Source organism: Festucalex cinctus, chromosome 5 (assembly GCF_051991245.1).
Source record: "Festucalex cinctus isolate MCC-2025b chromosome 5, RoL_Fcin_1.0, whole genome shotgun sequence".
NCBI classification, from domain to species: Eukaryota; Metazoa; Chordata; class Actinopteri; order Syngnathiformes; family Syngnathidae; genus Festucalex; species Festucalex cinctus.
The window spans coordinates 17,701,372-17,724,280 of record NC_135415.1 but is presented as its reverse complement, the minus strand read 5'-3'; the positions used below and the strand labels follow the sequence as shown (position 1 = coordinate 17,724,280).

The 22,909-nt window shown below is 40.0% G+C and overlaps 1 protein-coding gene across 3 annotated transcripts in view; it reads right to left on the bottom strand.

Annotated features, from left to right (window-relative positions):
* The window catches only part of kiaa0825 (KIAA0825 ortholog), a 126,317-nt gene that overhangs the window by 68,155 nt on the left and 35,253 nt on the right, over nt 1–22,909 (bottom strand). For all 3 annotated transcript variants that reach the window (XM_077522937.1, XM_077522938.1, XM_077522939.1), the window contains exons 15-22: nt 19,990–20,129; nt 15,864–16,043; nt 13,688–13,933; nt 13,284–13,588; nt 12,846–12,952; nt 9,293–9,431; nt 7,981–8,124; nt 6,614–6,708 (exon numbers count right to left, since the gene is read on the bottom strand). In XM_077522937.1, coding sequence (XP_077379063.1) covers nt 6,614–6,708; nt 7,981–8,124; nt 9,293–9,431; nt 12,846–12,952; nt 13,284–13,588; nt 13,688–13,933; nt 15,864–16,043; nt 19,990–20,129 — 1,356 coding nt within the window. The remainder of the gene's footprint in view (nt 1–6,613; nt 6,709–7,980; nt 8,125–9,292; nt 9,432–12,845; nt 12,953–13,283; nt 13,589–13,687; nt 13,934–15,863; nt 16,044–19,989; nt 20,130–22,909) is intronic.

The following is a 22,909-nucleotide window of genomic DNA, read 5'->3' as shown; positions in this document are numbered from 1 at the left end:
TGCACCTAACATGTAGCCAACCAACTGTTCAGAATGCTAAGTAAGCATTACATGCGAAGTCAGAGGAATTAGCCCTGTGACAATATCCCCAAAAAATTTTCTACCAGGTGGCCCTGTTTGAGTAAATGCCAAAAATCAAATATGGATTGAATATATATATGCGAATGCAGTGTAAGCAGTCAGATTGGATGAACCTTGTCAACCAAAGTAGGTAAAGAAGGCAAAAACTGTACGCAAGTAAGAGTATCATAACAATAATAAGAGTTAACTTGAGTAAGTGTGGGTTATCTTTGATTTCCAAAAAAGAGAACACTGAGCCGAACTAGAGATAGTCAGTTTACTAAGAAAAAAAAACAAAAAAACAACATAGCTCTCTAACTTTTAGTCTTACTTGACAAATAAATAATGACATACTGTAACATTCTAAGCCCAACTTTTTTTTAATTATTTATTTTTAATGGGGGAAGTGGTGATTGAACCCCAGTTATAACCACATATCTAGTTTGTAAGCACAGAGTGCTAACAGTGAGCTAAAATTCTGGGCTGCATCACATCTTAGACCCTTGATTGAACACTTAATGAGTGCCCTCACGTCCAACTTGGGAACGGTCCGCAGCCCACCAGTCGCCATATCAAAATGGTGCACTCCACCTCCTCTTTGTCCAGCAATTAAAATTGGCCATTTTAATGAATTTACTTAAAAACAAACAAACAAACAAACAAACAAACAAACAAACAAAAAACATCCCGACAAGGATGTAACAAAGTGGACATGTCTGGGTCACACTAAAGTATGTGCCAGTAAACGGCACTGTGACCAAGCTGTGACAGCTACTGTACAAAGTGACATTTCGAGTGGACTGAACACTATGTTTTTGTCTGTTAAATACAGAGCCTATTGGTATCGGTTCCGCAAAATAGCGCTCCCACTGTATTAGTATATCAACAGCATCAGCTTTCAGCACTTAAAACCTGCAGTGTAAACTGAATTTGAAAAATCAAGCCAAAATGCAAATTAGCGCATCCTCACAAACACGAGAGACCCCAGGACGCACACACTCACTCATTCTCTGAAGCGTTAAGTGAGCCCGTTAAACCAAACACACAGCATCTCCCCAGGTTGATCAGCATCCTCCGAGAAAGACGAACACTTTGACATATTTGTTTTTATTTTGTTCCCTGAGAAAAAGGCCCTGCCATATGGCAGCGCCCCGGAACAGATGGCGGTTGCCCACTTCCTCAAAGCGCGCGCGTCTATCGTGGCAATTTAAGGAGCTGCTCAAGCACGAGAACGCCACAGATTGGCATTTTTCCACAAAACGGCTATTGTTATGGAGCTGAGCGACAACGGTGAGGTTAAGACAATGCAGACTTAATGTTGTTGGTGTTCCGTGCGGTGAATGCTGCTTGTATTGCAGCTGTCAAGGTGCACAGTAAAATGATGACGACAATGTACAAAACGCAACATTAGTACAAAACTGGTCCAACCGTGTATAGGCTTTAGCTGCAGAGAAGTGTTGGAAAGGTTAAGCATGAATGTCCTTGGACAATATAAGGTGCTTATGATGGAGTGGAAGAGCTGCCCTTTGACACATTTAGCTTCATCTCTCATTGCTGGCTAATCCTTATCAACAACAACCTTTACCCTTTGAACACACAGCCAAAGTGGTTAAAGTCACCTTGGCATTTGAACGCCTCTTGTACCCAGTCATACTTATTTCATCCAAGTTTATTATTATTTTTTTTCAAGGAATCCAATGAAAGAATCACAAGGGCTCCGTGTTAGCTACTTCAACAAAAAATAACTTTTTTTGTTTCAAAATGTCATACTGTTCTGTCTTAAAGGGATGCTTGACTCATTGAGCCATTTTCAGCTGTAAAAAGTTACAAAATTTACCCAGAGTAAATTTGATAACTTCATTATTTTTTTTTTTACTTAACTTTAAAAACTATTTTTTTGACTTGCTGTCGGCTGATGATGACATCACCTGTGCTGAGGAAGTAGATAACGACTAATCATGGTTCACCTGTTTTCTGGGTTTGGTCAGCAAACTGAGCCATGATTGGTCGCTACCTATTTCCTCAGCACAGATGATGTCATCTTGAGTGGACAGCAAGTGGAAAATTAGCTTTTGAAAGGTATAAATTGTTCATGAAAAATAATAATGTTATCACATTCATTCTGGACAAAATATTAACATTTTACTGCTGAAAATGGCTCAATGAGTCAAGTATCCCTTTAAGTGATATTGTACATCCGCAATCAAGTAATCAGACTTTTTGCTATTTTTGACTCATGTTATTGTTTCTTTAAGTGAAGGAAGTGAATGGTTCTTTGGTCTATGTGTTGCTCACTAAGCCACCCAGCTATAGGCAGCCTGTCAGCCAACCATTTCGTCTGGAAACAAGCCATCTAAGAAAGTTAGTCCACCCACCCACAAGCCATCTATCTACACACTCACGCACCCGTGTAGCAGGAAGCCAGGTCAGCCCAGTCAGCCGGGCCACCCTGGGGGTCCCGAGGTGGTATTAATCAGTCTGGTTTCTGCTGAAAAGCTCAATCTGCGGATGATGGATGAGCCATCATGCTGAGCGAACTGAAGTGACGGGTGACAAAGAAGGACACACACACCTGAATAAATCCACTCCCCATCCTGTCTAACCCCAATGCTACACCGTCAAGGTAGCAGGGTGAAAGTGTGTGTATGTGTGTGTGTGTGCGTGCGTGGAGGGATAAGTGTCTCAGCATGTGTCCTGCTCTGCTAATGAAGTCATCTGAACAGTGATTTAACGGCCCCGGTGTAAAAGCCTACCGCCCTTAACTCATAGCCTTGCTCTATTAGAATGTGATATAAACCCTGGGCACAATAACTGTCCTGCCACTGTAACAATATATAGGAGGCCACCGGCCAATCGGCCACACTGCTAACTTACACAGTCTGGGGAGCAAATTATTAGCTCTGTATAAGAAAGGGAAGTCATTCAAGGTGAATAAAACTTGTAAAATGGACAATATCAAGTACCATGAGGAGGCCTGTTCTCACAGTGATTCAAAATATATTTTTTAGTATGTTTTTGGGGTGGGTGGGGGTGTTTTCCAATGCTAATTTTTGATAAGGCTTCCCTGAAATGACCAATTTGATGCTGTTTTGGGGTCCAGTTGAACCTGTTCTGAGATGCTTGTTGACATCAGATTTTCTTTATTCACTGGGGGGAAAAAATTAGATTAATTCAATCAATTGGTTCAAGGGACAAACTGCTGCCATCATAAAGTATTTTTAAACTACAGTATATGCAAATTGGTCTAAATATAGCTCACCAGATGGGACATTGTGATTTACTAGGAATGTTGTAGAAGTGGCCGTTTGAAAATCAAAATACTTGTAAATATGTATAGAATTACTATACACAACAGAAAATGTATATTGGTATATATCTGAGTCCCAGCTTTTTAAATCAGTTAATTATTGTGGGAAATTATTAACAACATTGGCACAAAAACACCTGCACATAGATTCATATATTTAATTGGTAATGTTAGCTTAATTACTAAAGGGTAAGTCAAATAAAACATTTTCAGGTAACGGCTCATCTTTTTTTCTGAAACTGAGCCGTGATTGGTCATTGGGCAACTGTGATGTCATTTTAAGTTGACAGCAAGAGGCAAAATGGCTGCCCCCTGAAATGGATAAAAATGGGTGGATTTTGCTGCTTAACTCATATTCTATAAACTTTTTTTTTTTTTTTTTTTTTTTTTTTTGTACGACATGGCAATTTTTTTTCTGATCCATAACAAAACCATTGGCAGACTGTCAACCACTCATGAGAACTAATTGCACACAGCACAACAATTCAGTGACAGTCAGACATGTCACTCAATGTGCAACGATCCTTAGATGCTCATTGAGTTGATGTTTCATGCAATATGGCAACGCTATGATTTCCCTTACAATGGATATTCAGCCTCTGAAGATTCTGGCTGAATTCATTACAGTACAACTTTAAGTGCATGCTTTTTTTCCAGGAAGGACACCTTTATAAAAAGATGTCTGGCTTGGTAAAGGTAAAGTTCTGTAAAATAGACCTGTTCAAAAGTACAACTCCAATATGAAAACCCTTTGGACACAAGGTCACACCGGTTGTATTGTGTGAAACGTTTATTGTGAAGCCCCTGAGAACACAGTCAAGGGTACTTGAGTCTGCATTTGAATAGAGAGTGTTATTATTATCTGCGGTAACAAACAGTGAATCATCCGACATCAACGTATCATCCCACGAATAACCTTCCCTTTGGACCTCTTTCGGAGTCAGAGACTTTTTTTTTTTTTACAGTTCACATGATGCCAGCCGTGAAAACTAACTTCCATGCTCTTTGAAAGCGTTTCAGCCCAAACCAAAGCCATTCTCTAAATCCTCCATGAAATCTGCTCCTCTGGTCCAACAAAGACAGACTAATGAGGGAAATGATTGATACAGTGAGATTAGGGTGAGTAATATTACCTTTACCCTCTCCTACGCTTATGCCTCATCGCATTGGTTGGTGCCCTTCTCTCCAACTCGCGTCAATCCCCTATAAGTGAAAACCTCTGTTTATGACTTATTTGGTTCAGGTGAACTAATGGCCCAACTGTTTAACATAGAGCAAAACAGGCTACATGTCGAGAGAATGTCATTGTGTGTGTATGAAGAAGTGAGAACGGCCTAAAGAAGACAAAGCTCATCACAACACAGCGCCGAGCCGCACACTTCACCCTTATTAGACCCGTGTCCTTGGCAGATGCAGAGCTTGCCCTTTGTTAGCAAGGTGTGTGTGTGTGTATGTGTGTTTTACAATGGCGGTGATTTAGAATGGATTGAGCGTAGGCATGGAGACAAGGTGCAGTAGCCCCATGGCTCCCTGATCGCTGGCAGCGTGACAGCTGGGAATAGAGAGCAGGGAACAGCCTGAAGTATTGCCATCTAATATGTGTCACATACCTGCATAAATATTTATGCCCGTTTCAGAGCAAGAACAGGAGAGGACAAGGCGGGTGAGGAGGATGGGGCACCGTCAGTGGACATTGGGTGAAGTCAATCAGATGACGGCAAGATCTAAGCTTTTTAACATCCTCTCAGCAAGTTTGTCTAATTATAATAGCTTGTGTGGAGCATGTATGTCAATGCAACAGTGCAAACCACCAGTTGATGAACTACTGTATAAACCTTTCAATGAAGATACAAAAAATACATTAAAAAAAAACGTTTTCCATGCTTCTCTACAATATTGGCCATTCAACAGATTACAACTCCATCCTCCATTGTGTTTGGGAAATCAACTGAAAGGAAAGGGTAAGCTAATGTTAACAGTTTTTTGACATTTACACACAAAGGATGTCAAATCTCCTTCCGAGACCAAGGAGCTACCAGCAGTGGCTTAAGTCAGCCAATTAAAGTGCAAAGTTGATAGTATTCCAATCCAATCCAGTTCACTTTATTTCTATAACTAGTGATGCACGATAATATCGGCGGCCGATAATTATCGGCACTTATCGACCATTTTGCCGTCAAACAGATAAAACAGATAAGAGAGAAATCTGCCGATAATTATCGGCAATTTAATTTCATACAGAAAAAAACAGATAATAAAGAAATACATCAATAATTATAGACATGCCACGTTGGTCCATCTGTTGTGTTTGTGGCTCATATCAATAAAATTCAGCTTCATGTTGCTTTACATACAATGAAACATTGTGCAAAAATTATACAATGTTTCAATGTATTTGTTAGACTTATAGTAGCACTTGAAAGCATATTTGTATTCAAATTAATTTTGCAAACAATTATCGGCTTACTTATCGGTTATCGACATCGGCACCTCTAAATAATTGGTTTATCGGTATCGGTTGAAGATAGCATTATCGTGCATCCCTATCTATAACACATTTTTATAAACCAGCGTTTCCAAAGTGCTGCACATTGAGATCTGCACACTATCATACACATAAATATAGTAAAACCAGCTATAAAAAAAAACAGCCAATAAAATACTAAAATACAATAAGTAAAATAACAAAAATGAAAAGACCCAGAGGGCCACAAAATTCACACTGAACTAAGAGCAAAGGTATAAAGGTGGGTCTTAAGACGTTTTAAGTATTGACCCAACATCCTTGGAACACCGCATAACATGGCAGAAACAGTACGTAGTTTTGCGAATGTCAAAGTGTCGAGACAAGTGGAATATGAATCACCGTTTAACGCATGCAAGCTACTAGGCCTACTCCAAAACAACAAATAATTGTGCTAAACTTTTGCTTAGAACAGTGGTTCTTAACCTTGGAGGTACCAAACACCACCAGTTTTCTATGCACAATCACCGAACCTTTCCTTAGTGAAAAATATAAAGTTATTTATTTTATCATCCCCTCCCAATTCAAAACATAGTATAGGGTTTACTGGTGAAAAGAAGTGAACAGGGAGAGTAGTCAATTCATCAAATCTGGTTCCTCTGTCGAACCCCTTTGGATGACTCACCAAACCCAAGTTAAGAACCACTGGCTTAGAACTTCTATAATATAATAGTACACGTTCAGTGTTGGTGTTCGAGCAACATACAGAATCAGCAGCTTACCTGTTGGCCAGCAGCGCTTTAAAGGTGATTGGACACATGTCCTGATACATTGGCAGCAGTCTTGGCCACTCCCACGCCCAATCAACCATTGCAACCTGCAGATGAATGAGTACAGAGTGTTGTTCGCTATGAATCAGGGTTAATAGCATCACTGCATTACTGCTACAGTTGGGAAAACACTGGCAAAAAAGAAGGGAGGCTCCCGAGTGCAGGCCACCAACACCAGGCCATTTATCATGTCCGCAGAAGATTTTTTTTTTCTTTTCCCCAATAAGACAGGAATTAATTTATAAATCCATTTGAGGGGATGTTGTCATTATTTATAGAAAGATAAATCAATTTTGGGGAGGGAGTCGTTAGTCTTCCTACGCTTCTGCTTTTGTTTCTCTCTCCCTTGCTCCAAAAGCGCCACAACACCAGCCATTCTTCTCATCCTTTTTTTTTTTTTTTTTTTAATAAACAACATTAACACACTTGGCAATGGCATCAGATTGGGGGAAGCAAATAAAAATCAGTGTTTTGATTGCTAAAATGTCACTCCTAACTGCAGGCTTAGCTTTATTGACAAAAGGAGGAGAACTCCATCCATTCATCCATCCTCTCTCTGATCATTCTTCATGGGAGATTGATGGATGTAGCTTCGCCCCCTCCTGCCTCCACTCTATTTGACAAACTACATAGGCGTCGAAAGTGGAGAAGTCGTGTTAATCATTCTCTTAATAAGGTGTTTCTATGCAAAGCTATTCAGCCTGGCGTAATAGGCTGAAAACAGGACAATGTTTTGCAAAATATAAACAGCTGTGCGGAAATTGGAAATTGGAATTGGAGAGAATTATTTGTGTGTGCACTGCATGTGTGTACACATTCACAGTGGCCAGAGAACACATACAAAATACACAGGAAAATCATGCCATATTGTTATGATTTCATCAAAAGAATTAGATGACCAATATGTTGTGAGCTGTACACATTTTCCGGTTGGCATCTTTGCTATTAGCAGAAGAAAAGGGACATTCTTGCAGGACAACTATGTACAATTCCTACTGCCCAAAGCCAGCTGAGATAGGCTCCAGCATCCCCCACAACCCTTGTGAGGAATAAACGGTCAAGAAAATGGATGGATGGATAAATGTGACTGAACAAAAAATGTGGGCTCAAACACTGATTACCACCTTCTACCTGATAAACAGGCTCAGTAAATCCCAGTGAAAAGAATTGTTAGCCTGTTAACATATAGCCCAAACAATTAAATTCTCCAAAGCTACATACTTAAACAAATTACTACATTCAAACACTGTGAGCTGAAAAAGTAGTAATCTCTTTAACTATGATAAAAAATAGCAATAATTTAACCTCTGCTTACTAACCTGATTCATCTTCTTTTTGCCAATCCGGTCAAACTGTTCAAGGGGGTTGAATTTGGTGGCGCGCAAACGATCACTGGCGTCGAATCTCACCACACAAGGTGGATCACAGAGCAGGTCACCACTTAATTTGGACATCAGCAAATCCTGCGAACCAGACAGAAGTGAAAACATGAGATTACAAAAAGACAAACCGAAAAATTATTCAACAAAATGTCACCAAATTGAAAGTGATGCTGCTGCAATGCTGTACAAGAAAAACTGAATATGAAAGTCATTTTTTTTTGTGTATGAAAGTATGGAGTGCCGTGGATGTCCTGTTGTGAAATTTGACACTCCCATTCGTCACTTTGACATGGCCACGTGAACCTCCTCTCCCTCCTCTTCACCGCCAGCTCAGAGTGTCCCTGACCTGAGTGCTCTTGTCTCAGCCTTGGCTAGGCGGAGCTGTTCCAGAAAAGCTACAGCCTGCTTCGGTAGACCATTCACATTCTATCACATTTCCATGCAGAGTTATTGCTGTTTATGGAATCCATCAACAGCAGCCTAATGTATGTTGTTGCTATTCCAAGCTGCATCCTTATAGACTATCTATTGTAAAATATATGGCAACTGTAACTATGCGCCTGACGGTCATTGAAGGCCGCTTACTTCATATAACTGTCCAAGGACTGAATTGCTATTTGTCTTTGTCATAAGTCACTTTAGTTGTGAGTTGACCTATATAAAAAGTGGAGAATCAATAGAGTGACACATATTGTTGAGTTGTACAACTATCTCTGCGGACAAACATAATTATTTGATATTAAAAATATATTAGTGCGAATTCCCAATGTTACCCATAGTTTCTTCTGAGGATGTCACAACTGTATAGAACAAAGAACAACATAGTATATTATAAGTTTAAAAGTAATGCTTATTTTTATTCTTATTTTTTTTTCATATGGCTGTTTTTGTTTCATTGGACTGGACATGCCAGTGGTGTACAATATACTAAATTTATCACAAAAAGACCAGTATTAATAATAACATAATAAGATTTATGAACAATTCCCAGTAATACATTTAAAAAATTTCCATACTTCTCAAAAGACACCCTTTTATTTACCTTACAAGTGGTGAGTGTATTACATATGGAATCACTGCAGGTGCACACCCTTCAGGTCACCTGAACAACAGACAACGCAGCATGTACCCCCAAGCAGCAGCCTCTTTCTCCCCCCCTGTCCAAAACCTCCCCCAACAACTTCTCCCCAGCCTGCGGCCTCGGGCCAGCGGCCACCTAACGTGCTGGGGAGAGGGAGTGCTTCCTTACCTCATTGCCTTGGATGATGTGATGGATGTGCCTCAGGTAGCCGCTGCCCCCTGCTTTGTGGCAGACCTCCAGCAGCATCAGGCCTATTTTCTGCTCGGTCAGTTCGGCTGCAGCCATTCCACTTTCCTTGCCTTGGACGCTGGGAGAGGGAAAAGAGGAAGCATGGGATAAAGTGAGGAGTCCGCAAAAACATGAGTAGGACAAACACACCCACTGCTTTTGCTCAGAGAGTAAATTGAGGTAATAATGTGTTAGCAGTAGCACACAGGTTTCAGGAAAGATGTAAGCTAAAATGTGCTGATTTTGTGTTTTATGTGATTTTAGTTTTATTGTATAAGCCCAATTCCAAAGAATTTGGGATGTGTTAAAATGATTTGCAAATCATGTTCAACTTACATTTACTGAATATTCTACAAAGACAAGATATTTAATGTCCAAACTGTTGAACTTGTTTTTAACAAATAATCATTGACTTAGAATTTTATGGCTGCAACATGTTCCACGAAAGCTGGGAGAGGTTCCCGTTTACCACTTTATTACATCACCTTTTCTGTTAACAACATTCAGTTGGAAACTGACAACACTAATTGTCGAAGTTTTGTAGGCGGAATTATTTCCTATTCTTGCTTGATGTGCAGCTTCAGCTGTTCAACAGCCCGGCGGGGGTCGACGTATTTTACGCTTCATAATGCACCACCAAATTTCAACGTGAGACAGGTCTGAACTGGCCAGTCTCGTAGTCTACTATTTGAAATGACTCGTGGACTCGTCAGACCACAGAACACTTTTCAGTCCATCTTGCCTGGAATTTTGAGCGAGGGATGTCGGCGCACTAAAAGTGATTTGTGCGTGTCTTCGGCATGTCCTGCCTGTGTGTGTGAGTGTGTAATTGTGTGTCAAGGTCCTCACACATGTACAGTCCTCCAGCCCTGACGAATGCCCCCATCATTTTCCTAGCCTTCTCATACAGATGGATGTCCCGCTACCGTCCATCAAACCTTCTCCTTCGCACACACTTCCTGTCATTGTTCTCTCCCTAACTCTCCCCACTTTGTAATTATAAGGAGGCAGGAATAGTGCAGCCTGTCAGCCAATCATTGGCTACTTGACATTGAGGGTGGCAAAGGAAGCGGGGGTCCGTCCTGTCCATACACCTCCTCATTCCTTCTTCGCCTGCCGTCCCCAGCGGTGGTGTTGTCTGGGACGGTGGCTGTGCATCCGTGTCAGCACCTGCGCTGTGTATCCTTTCCTGTCCATCACTGTGCAGGTGAAGCAGATGATTGGATTCAGTCAGCGGGGTGATTAATGAGGGCCCCTCCGGATTTGGGACAGCCTATCAATCATGTCATTAGGGCCAATGTGCCCTGAAAGAGGCAGACCTCCGCCAAGGAATAACTGCATTCATCTTCATCTGTGTATGCATCCCGTCAGCCCAGCCAGGGTCACCATGATGGAGAACAATAATCTTCTCCTCTACAAATTACTTTGCAAAGACAAGGTGGGTGTCTACAGGAGGGGGCGGGGTTAAGATGGTAAAGGAAAGCGGGCGACGGGTTGGGAGGGCATATGTTTTTTTGAAAGACGGTTTAAATAATTGTGTTTGTGTGTGTGTGTGTATCCACATGAGGTGTTAGTGAGTGAAGTTATTTTTGGGCGGGGGACTGTCTAGCACACACACGATGTCTTTTATTCGGACACTGTATTGGGAGTGTTTACAAGCCGGGCGTCACTTCCCTGTGAAGGTTAGTGTAATGAATAGTAATGATCTTACTGAATGCATCAGACAAGTGATACATAATCACTCTTCCTTTTCGCCCCGCAACACACACACACACACACACGCACACTGCCCCGTCTCCTCTCTTTGCCACCTCCCTCAAAAACACCCATCTTCTTCCCTCTTCTTGTCCCTAAAATCCCCATTTCGGATTAATGTTCATTATCTTGTCACTGTTGTGTTTATTTATTTAGTTTTTAATCGTAAGTGTCAGTTTGTTTTGTCTTCACGTGACTCGGTTGTGGTGAAGAAAGAAATCATAAGTCAGGGTGCAGTTCACTTGTCATCATGTCCCACAAAATCAGTGACTGAAACACACTGATTTTCACTTAGATGCATTACCTTAGCATAAGGTCACCAATACCCCCAAGAACCATGTGAGGATCAGGCGTTTTCTAAAAGTACAGTTGGTATAAAAAGTCTTCACACCCCTGCTCAAATGCCAGGTTTGTGTGGTATTAAAATATTAGACCAAAACAAATCTTTTCTCCACCATAAATGTTCCCTAGACTCCAACACCTCGACAATTCAGTAAGAAAAGAAAAAAAATGTTATTGAGAGGGGAGGTCATAATAACACCCAAGTTGCACAAGTGTGCATAACTGGGAATGTGGATGTGCTCAAAATAACCAATCACTTTCAAACTCAAGTAAAATACAAGTCATAGCACACACCTTTAACAATTTAAAGTGCCTCTTATTAACCCAAATTAAGTTCAGGTGTTCTAGTAGGCTTTTCCTTACATTTATAATGGTTTGCTGCAGGTTTTCTTGCTAACGCTGACTGTTCTTCGGAAATGTTCATGATTCCCTCCATCTTGACAATAATCATCAATATGACTAGTGTTTTCACATAGATTAATATAATTATGTATTATAAATAACATATAATTAATAAAGATAACTCGAGGAAATAAGTATATGCAAATATTTCATGTGTGCATTAAATTGCTAGCCTTTTCTATTAGTTAGCACCCATGAAGTAGCTCTCATTTTCAAAAAGATTACTGACCCCTAACTAACACCTAATTGGCAGAATTTGTATGTTTAAAAAAATGGTCAGATAAAATAGATTAGAACCACACAGTTCACCTTAAATTTCAAATAATTGAGCTATTGTGATAGCTTTTATTGAATTTTTTGTGCTCCCTCCACTAAAGCGCACTAACCATGACAAAGAGTAAAAGTGTGACCACGCATTAGCACTTAAAATTGAAGTTATTGGGGCATATCAGTAGTGTACCGGTGCATCTCTGACAAAATATGACAGGGTCACATCACATCTACAGTTAGAAGAATGGAATATACACCACCAGATTGTTGCGTCATCACAGTCTGAGTACACATACAGTATGCTTTTGATTGACTCATTAGTAACGTGCAACTTGGAGATTGTTACTTAAAGGCAAGCTCAAATTCAATTATTTGCCATTAAAATAAAACAGGTTGTCCAGGATCCCTGAAGAGATAGTAATCAACCTTGAAGGTTACGTTGAATTTCCTGAAAGTCAAATATGTGTTTTGGACAGCCCCTTCCACTGACTACCAGGCCTCATCCACAATTTTTGTTTTAATACATCAGAAATATAATGTATAGTGGGAAATAATTAATTCAACCAAATTATATGAATAAAATGCTACCCAGCGTGAATATTCAACATTTGCAAGCCAAGTGATTGATTACACTGTCTGGCATGCATGAGCACGTTCACATTAGAGAACAGTAACGTCATTTTGACCTTGACCTCTGTTTAAACGCCTCCAATTGACCTCTCACCTGTTTATGCAGAGTTTGCGGGTCTTTTGCAGCTGCATGTTCATCCACTTTGGTCTTTTTTCCTCCAGAGCTTGCAGCACCTTGTGTACTGTTGGTTTGGGTACACCCTGTCATGGGTGCGAAACACACAAAGACGTACACGTGGCTCAATTTCCACTGAGGTCAGGTTTAACTGGACAACAGCATCATAATGAGAAATTGGCTATTCCATTAATACATTTTTGTCTCCATTATGTCCTTATTCTAATCACCAAGCACACTCCATATGGCCTCATACAATAAATAATCGTTAGCTATACATTATTGCAGAGGCGACCACTTTCCCTTTAGAATTATCTAGCCCTGAACAACTACAGCAAAATATAGAGTAATTATATATAATCCACTCTGGTGTCAGGAGCCTCATTATTGCTGTTATTCGATTATTCACACCTTTACCTTCTGTTGAATCCCCATCGAAGCCTGCAGACACTCAGCCAACAGGGCTAGGCGATCCTTGGCCTGACAGTTCAAGGCTAGTCCACTGATTTCTTCAGGCGAGTACGGGTCTCCAAGACTGTGGATCAGGCAGTTAAACAGGGACCAGAGTAACAGGCCCATCGAGCGCAGTTGCCGGGCATATTGAGAAAGGTGTTTCTCCGCCGCTTGGAAGAGATAGCGGATGGGGAGCGGCAAGGACGCTACAACCAGCGGCAGGTTGGTGAAAATGAAGGACATTGCTTGAATGGCGAGGGATGTGACAGCTGCAGGAAGGATTCATATGCATGTTGTTAATTTCAAATGAATGCTACTTGTAAATGCAGAAATGTATAAATAAAACGAGCACTATTTTATTTGCTTACTCTTTGAAATACAGTCTCCCTTCCCGGTCTCTCTTCCTCGTGCTTCCACTGGTATGTAGTTCCAGCTTTTGGGCACCTTAGCCAAGACACTTTCTGGAACAACTCTGACCGATGAGGCCCCGCCGGGCTCCTCTGTGGCCTGCCAGTCTGTCACCATGGTAACCAGGTGTGTCAGAAGGGTGTTTGTAGACTTGGTGACTATTTGCCTGACACAGTCGACCACAACGGGCACTTTCTGAGTTGTTTCTGGAAAAAGAAGAAAATACATGCATTTAAGACAGACATACTGTAATACATGGGATAATGTTGGATTGTCTTCATTCATTATCCATCCATCCATTTTCGTGACCGCAATCAATTTAAAAATGGATACAACAACGTTACACAAAGATCTAACTATTAACTCATATAAAGAGCTGACTGACACAAGACCGAGGAACATATTAAGCCAAGGTGGGTGTGTCAATGAATTTGGAGCGTTTGTCATTCGGCAATCATCGACAGTCAGGACAAACTTCCGTCATCGTAAATCCGTCAATATTTTAAGCCAAACCACTTTGTAATCATCAACTGCCGTTCTTCAGTAGTAAAATGGGCATTCCGCGACTGATGGATTAAAGATTACATTGACAGATTGACAATCACACTGACGGACGAAAACCAACTTCCGGCAATGCTTAGGCCGTCAATTTTTCAAAGTTTCCCCTCGTGTCAATCGTCAACAAAACGAGAGTCTGTCACTGACGGACTTCCCTTCAATATTGATGGAATTCCCCCATCTGGTTTTATGGGTGGCTTTTTAACAAGTGCATTCAATAGACTGATGGTAATGCTAAGGGTAAAAACACAATCAGACCTGATACCCTACAGCAAGGTGTAACTAGAGTAGCAAAACGGATGAACTATAGCTGCAGATTTTGAAAATGTATGACCATTCCAACTTCTACTACTATAACTACAGCCTTTTTCTCTCTCTCTTGAAATTTTGCACCATTCAAAATTTGACGCCAGGGGTGAATTCCCCTTTTAACTGATGCTTCGCTGGCATTACCTCAGGTATTATGAGTCCATTGGGACAGTCCACTTCCTTATCATGTCACAACTTTACTTTTGACATAAATGTCAAATGTAAGGATTAGATTGCTGATATATTCAGCTAAAATGTCTGTAATAAAGCAAGTAATAACCGGTCACATTCAGATGTTTTCAATCAATTTCAGTGGCCCGACGGTGAAAGTCTGAGTACCCTCTCAAGGTGTCGTACAGTACGTCTTCCATTGCTCTGCCCTTTCATATCCGGCTCATATTGATAGCTGCGAAGCTACCGCATGAAGTTGTATGGCGGCCATAAATTTCCCCTAGCAGCCGCTGTAGAAGCAAAGGCTACGGGACAGATAAAGTATGCTGGCAGTATTGGAAGTGCTGTGAAATCTTATGGGACGTCTAACAAATGTGCGACCTCAGACCCACAGAATAAGACTGGAGCGGAACACAAAATGATATAGCTGTTTGACGAGGCAGTGCGCCGAGGCAGGTAAGACCTCGACCTATTTTTCAAAGTCACTTAGTTTTCACACTTTGCACCCACTGCTATTGTATTGACTCGTGTATTGATTGGAAACCGCTTGCTACTACATTGTGAGAGGTAAGTGGAGAAGTAGTGAAACGTCTCTGTGTAACCTATCAATGTTCCCGCAGTGAATAGCTGGTATATGAATAGGATCAGCGGGGCTCACTTGAAACCCAAAAAGTGCATCGCAAAGATTTGGCACAATCCAATAATTAAACAAATTAGACTGAGGGAATAAATGATGGTTGGATGACATTGAGCAAATCTCTCAATCTGGATTTAATGTATTCCCTCTCCCACTCAACCAGGCTATAATCAAAATCGTTTTGCATCACAATGTGTGACTTGTGCCTTCTGCACAAGCATAATAAGTCATTTTCTATCTTGACATACTTGAAAAATAACAAAATGTTTGATATTTTAAATGATACGTTCAAGTCTAGGCCATCAGTGCTTTTCATAGCCTCTCTATTGTAAAATGCAGCTTTAACAGAACTGCACAGAACTACAGCAGGATCCTTTAGAAATGACATATGGAACCATTCACATGGCGATAATAAAGACAGGACCTTGTGGAGGAAAGTCATTCATTTTATTCCACTTTACCTGCCAGAGTGTAGAGATGTTCCCATACATGCTGACTCTCCAGGTATGGTTGAAGCACCTGAGTTAAGGCCTTGGGGATGTCATTCAGGAAAGAACAAATGTTGAAAAGTGCAACGATGAAGGCATCTCCTGCTCGGCGTTCCTGTGTAGATATTTCAAGGGGGCTGTCCTGGCAAAAGTCTGGAAGAGTCAGTCCTATACTATTAGTCCACACTGATTGTAATATATATATATATATATATATATATATATATATATATATATATATATATATATATATATATATATATATATATATATATATATATATAACATTTTGTTTCTCCTAATTCATAACATATTCCTTATAATTCAACTTGGCAACTTGTTTTTATTCAGGAAAAGCATATTTTTAAACCAAAGTACAATAGAAAATGTATATGAAACATTTTTTTTATTATTCTGGATGGAATAATTGTTAACAGTTTTCCCAAAAAAAACAACCAAAAAAACAAAACAAAACAAAAAAACATGATATTGTTGCTGTTTTTTTATTTTATTTATTTTTATTTTTTTTATTTTTTATTTTAAGAGTTTTGAAAGGGAAATAAATTATCTTATTTCAGGATAATTGAGGACTCAAACTTTGGAAAAAGCAAGACTAAAATTGTCCTTTGTAAATATAAAAATGAAATAATCCTGCGCACAATAGGGAGCAGTTCATAGACAATTTAATCATTGCATAGACTAGTGAAAATTACAACACTGAAACAAGGATAAAATTAACAAACTCATAACCCAGATATTAAAAAAATATATAAAAAATGTTCAGTTTTATTTTCACTTTTAAGGAAAAACTACAAAGAGGCAAAAACTCATTGTAGTGGAAGATGTATCATATATATCATACAAAACAGCATTTAGATTTTCATTTTTTCTTTCACAGGGAAAAAAAAAACTGGAAAATGTCAAGGCTCACTCTGACACGTGTTAACAGAATGGACGAACAAAAGGCATTGTGGATTAGAAAGGGAAGAAAAACTCACATCTGTGTTCGATGGTTATGAAGGTACTAAAAAAAAAAAAAGAGAGAGAGAGAAGCAGATTTCAAAGCCCCCTGGCTGTGGGATGTACAGCACATGGAGACGGGAAGTGAAAGGGAAGAGGTTTTGACAGGGTGTCCTTGTGGGGGTAGCTGTCTAAGCACAGGGCTGACGGAGGTGTGTGTGTGTAACTCCTATAGATGTCTATATGCGGAAGAGATATTGTGTACTTAGGGTGTGTGTTGACAGGGGTTGCTGAGCAGAGGCCCGTTGCTCCAGAGGTGGCAGACATCCAGTGGTCTGTCAGAGATGACAGCTATTTGAAAAGTGTGTGAAACACTGCAGTCAGGAGTCTCGTGAGATTTTTGTTGCATTTCACAAAAAAAAGTAATGCACCGTAATTAGTTGAAAACTGCGGCACTTTTGGTGTTGTCAAATGATTTCATCCAACAATTAATTCCCAAAGCGCTTGAACTTATTAGGGTCACAGGTGAACTGGGGTTGAAGGTAGTTGACTTTGTGCAAGAAATTGGGTAAATCCTGGATTGGTCACCAACTTTAAATGTGGTGTTCCGCAGGGTTCTATTTTGGGGCCCTAACTGTGTTCAATGTATTTACTACCCCTAGGCTCTATCTTAAGAAACCATAATTGATTTGTCCGGTGTCTCAGGTCAGCAGACCAGACACGACTACAGGTAACCCAGAACTAAACGGAGGCTCAGAGGGGATCTTTTAGGTTGCCGTTCCCTCACTTTGGAATGACTTTCCGCTAGATATTAGGCAATCTCCCGCTCAAGAACTGTCTTAAAACACATCTCTATTCTTTGGAATTTGATTCAGCATGAGACTCAACATTGGTTCTCGATTTTTATGGTGTCTGGTGTATTAGGTGTTATTAATTTATTCATACTTATTTTATTTATTTATTCACTTACCTACTTCCTGTGTTACTGTATTTTTATTTACTTGCCCGCTTATGATATGTATTAATGTATTTATTTTGTGTTATTTTGCTTTACCTGTTGTTACTGCGTGACTGATATTTATTCCATGTACAACACATTGTACGCGCCGATGGTTATTCTAAAATGGTTTAGAAATAAAGTTCCGCCTTCACCCCCAACCGTATGTCTGTGTGTGAAATATGATGACATTCACCACACATATATCAGCTGAGGGCAGAATCTGTCTGCCTGTGCTTTGATCAAATCCACCAAAACACATTACATCACTTGTGCCACAACTTAGACCTGCTTTTACTTGATCTAAGGTCAAGTCTACTTTCCGCCACCAAATTGTCAGGTGCAGCAGGGGTGTGTGATAGAAAACGCCCTTGGTCCGCCGGAACGCCCAGAAAGACGCTGTGCAGTTTGCCAAATTCCCAAACACAGTATTTCACCCAGCACAATAATGAAGATGTGCCAGTTTTTACCCTGAGCACACGTGCGGCAGTCTACGAAAATAGATCCTCTACAGTCTTTACAAGAAAACAAATCATGAGTTCCCACGTTTGGCTTATAATAATTAATGTCATGTTTAAAATGACCTATGGAGCTACAGGTCTACATATCTGAAATGGAGTCTCTCTAGAATAGCGCATGTAAGAGCGTACTGTAATGGTGCTTTCTTTGGATGAGTTATGAATTATTTTGACCTGAAAAGGATAAATTGTTTTGGTCTGTGCATGGTCAGCACAGGCGGCTAAGAAGCAACATTGCCACTCAAAATCCAAATGACAATTGATTTCCTCTATGATGCCATTCTTTTTTTTTTCCCTCTTTTTGAACAATCATACATCTAAAACACTCTTAAGTGTTGAACCAAGCGGCCTATAATCAGTCTATTAGGTGAGTTATGCCACTATCTTGTTCTCTGCCTATCTGGTAATTGGTCCTCAAGGAGAAAGTGTTCTGGGTCTCAGTGATGTGACCGTGACGGTCTGTGGAAACAGGATTGAGAACAAAGCAGGTTCTCTGATTATGGCTCAGTAGATAACTTCAGAAAAAAAGTTGTGACTACTGCTGGGACACACTATAATGTATTTATTTGATTTAATTTTTTTTTTGTTTTCTATTATGTCTCAGTTTCACGCATTGGAAACTGTTGTAACTGAAAACAAGAGCACTAATGACATTTAAGTGGCTTTACCACTTCATTGTGTTGTATAATCTATGTAAAACCAAATGCTCAAACATTATTACCTGTCCCCATACAAGAAAATGAAGAAAAGAAATAAATAAAATGAATACGTGTGAAGAAACCAGACAACAAAGAAGCTGGCAGCGTGTGATGACCAAACACTTCGATATGACGCCTTATGTTGCTTTTTCTTTTCATTTGTCCTCAATTTGCATGCACACACAAAGCGACCACAGATGCTTATGGGAGTGTTAGCTTTCAGTCAAGCTTCTGTCTTCCCACTTCTCGCTTAATTAGGCCGTCACTGCGATAACATGCAAGAGTCAGCGCTTCCTGTCTTGATATACGACGCAGAGCGGAGGCATCCCAGCGCCTCGCAGCCAGACTCTCTGCTCGACCAAGAGAACGGCACGGTGAGAGTTGTTATTAATGAGGTCACTATAATGTGAATTAATGTGCGAGTGCACAACAGTCTTTAAAGGTTAGACTGTTGCCAGTGCAGGGGAGAGGAGGAGGAATGCAAAATCTTTAAAGGTCAGCATATGTGCTCTGCTTGGGTCTGTTGAGTGTTTATTACTGCACTCTATTGATTTAGTGGCGCTGGTGACCAAGGTGAAGATGATGATGGCGATAATGGCAAAGATGATAATGATGACCTAATAAAATGAGAGGGAGGTTGTCTTTTGTCTGTTAAAGTTAAGAGCTCACTTCTCAGAGCATTGGGTATCATGCACCAAACAAAAAGTTTTCTGTTTTATTTTTCCAGTTTTTTTGTTTCGTTTTTTTTTTTTTTTTTTTTTTTTTTTTTTTGGGGGGGGGGTAAAACAATCTTAATTCGTATCTTAAAATAATAATAATAATAATAATAATAATAATAAAAATAATAATAATAATAATAATAGTAATAATAATGCAACAAACTGTGTGTATCAAGCTCCATACAGAAAAATAGAAACATGACTTACAAGAGTTTTCCAGGAGTATACGGGGCAGGTGACAGTCTCTGTGAAGCAGCATTTGCAGTAGCAACCTGGGATTGCTTCCTGGGTCAGAGGTCAGCAGCCGGAGCTGACACGCAGAGGCTTCCTGGCCCATAAGACCATCTCTGAAAGAGGACAGATGGGGCGAAAAAAACAAAAAACAAAAACAAGTTGACAGTTCTGCAGTGTCAGGTGAGAGTCAACAAAGGAGGGAATATGCTTCACAATTGTGGAGGAGACAGACAGAAATCAAACATGTCTTGAATTGGAGAATGTGGGAAAATAGTACAGAGGAACTTACATTGAAAGTGCCATAATTACTATTTTTCCATTTGGAAAATGCTTCTAAAGTCTGGAAAAACTTCTCAAAGAGATTATTGGAGGATTGCAAAATTTGAAATTGTGTTTTAACTAGAATCAAATTCTTAAATGTCAATATTGTAAGAGAGAGTTTAACTGGAAATAACATGTAAAGTCCAATATAGATATAACGCAAGCAGTACCCCTCCCTCTCCATGTTTTCAGATCAGTACTTATTTAGAAGACATCTTAAGGGTACTCTTACTTGAGTACTTTTTTCCTCTTAAAAGTTAGGTGAATTAAGCTAGGCCGTTGTGTTGCTGTGATCTGTCCTCCTGGCTTGGCATCTGCATTCTGGCACCCCCAACCAGTTGAAACCAGTAAAGACCATAGTTCTCACATGGGCTAGGTATAGACAGTATAAGAGTAGAAACCATTTTGGACAAATTAGACCTTCTTCTGCATCCATCATAAAAACAGCTGGACAGCATTGACTTGATCTTTCTGGCATCCAGTAATAGTTCAACAGAAGATACACAGTCTTCTGCTTGTTACTGATAATATAACATCCCAGGCATTAAAGCTAAAAGGACTAGTTTAAAGTTCCCCTCAGAACTTTTCAATTGGTGCCATGACCCGGGTTCCAAAGATTACAAAGTTCCCCTCGTAACTTTTCACCACCTCTGATAAAATGTGATAAATTCCCATTTTTTCCTCTGAGAAAAGTTATTTCAAACCTCCAAAACTGAAGTCCTGGAACCGATTGTGTTCAACTTTTAAAGTACCACTGTACTTTGAATATATGCAACAAGGTTAAGATTTGTCAGTGTCCCTCAGCCTACTCAGCAAATGTCTTTACTCTCGCTTGTATTTATAATGTGTACTGGGAAGGAATTAGCTCTAATCGTGGCCAGCGAAAAGCAAATTAACATTTGGGAGACAGCCAAATACATGAATATACAGCACTACCCCCCTACTACATCTTTTGTATAACCAAGAGGCTGCAGCCAGCTGTGGGTAATGAGGCGTATCCTTGGTCTGTATGTGTGTATGCTTGTGGTTGGGTATGCATGCAAGCGCGAGGGCACGCTGACGTGTGTGAATGCCTGTGCCGGCATGCTACTTTATACATCTCAATAAAAACTAATGGAAGGCATGGACAGAGTTTGTCTGAGGCGCACGGAGCCGGGAGGCTTCACAGGGGACGTCTACACAGAAATTAAGCATTCTATTTGAGTCGGAAAGCTACGGCACGGTGCACCCTGCTGCTTGACTGAGGCAAACTATGCCTCCATCTGACAGAGCAATTTATGATGTCAGTGCAGCCGCAAATCCAGAAGAAATCCTCTTTTAACTGCGCTGATAAATCTCGTCGGCTGCGGCGCAGAGTTGGCTTACGGAACCTCACACGCACGCGCACACATCCACACTGACACAGAGTGGGAGGGAGCAAGGGAGAGACAGACTGTTGGACAGTAAGACAGATATGGTGGCATTAGACGTGTAGATAGACAACATCAATACACACATGCATATATTCTTTATCCTCCAAAGGAGCTACAATGAATTAATCATGATGCACAAACTGTTTAAATCTTTACATTCTATCTACTTATATCATTGCTCTGTTTTTTTTTTGTTTTGTTTTGTTTTTTAAATATAAACTACAGTAATATATAGTATTATTTCACATTACATAACTTTTTGTTAATTTGTCTTGGGAAGCCTGGAATGGATTGACGCCCTTTCTATTGATTTCAAGATGATTTGAGACAAGTGTTTTGCAATCCGAGCGTGGTCACAGAATGAATTAAAGGCTACGTCAACCTAAAAAATGTTCTTTACAATAATATGTTCTATGCTATGTGGAGAGATTTGTCTCAAAATTATTCACGCAAGTCAGGAAACAGAATGCAACTTTAACTTGTTTCACTTTATTTGTCTTCAACCAGAAGACACTCTTATTTTATTGTTACCACTTTGGCCGCTGCTGCTTTAGCGGCGTAGAAGAAGACAATTTAACAGTTGAAGACAAACGTCTTCATGTTAAGACATTGTAAGCTCGAGAGAAATAAATGGGTCATATTTTGTTTCCAGACTTGTGCAAATAAACACATAATGGAAGGTCAGATAAAGGCTCGTTTTCCATTTTACGAGAAAGCTGGTTCCCGTTCAATGGAAACAGCAACACTGCCCCCTTGTGTATGGAGGAGGAACTGGCCTTTAGACACATGAAGTATCCGAGGACTTGTGTACGTGAGTGCAGTATCTTGAAACAACTCACAAGCAGAATTAAACTTTTACAAATGTAAGTCGTGATAAATATGTACACTTTTAACATTAACAAACACGTGAAAATTGCAAATGTTTGTGAATCTTAAAAACGTGAAAATTGAGAATGCTTGTGGATCTGAAAAATCGCAAATATATTTGTGTGCATAATTTTGAGACAAATCTAAATTTAAATCTAAAGACAGTGTTCTTATTAATATTGTGCTTGTGGAATAAGAGTTGCAACCAGTTTGGGGTGTACCCCGCCTACTGCCCGAAGCCAGCTGGGATAGGCTGCAGCACCCCCATGACCCTTGTGAGGAAAAGCGGCTCA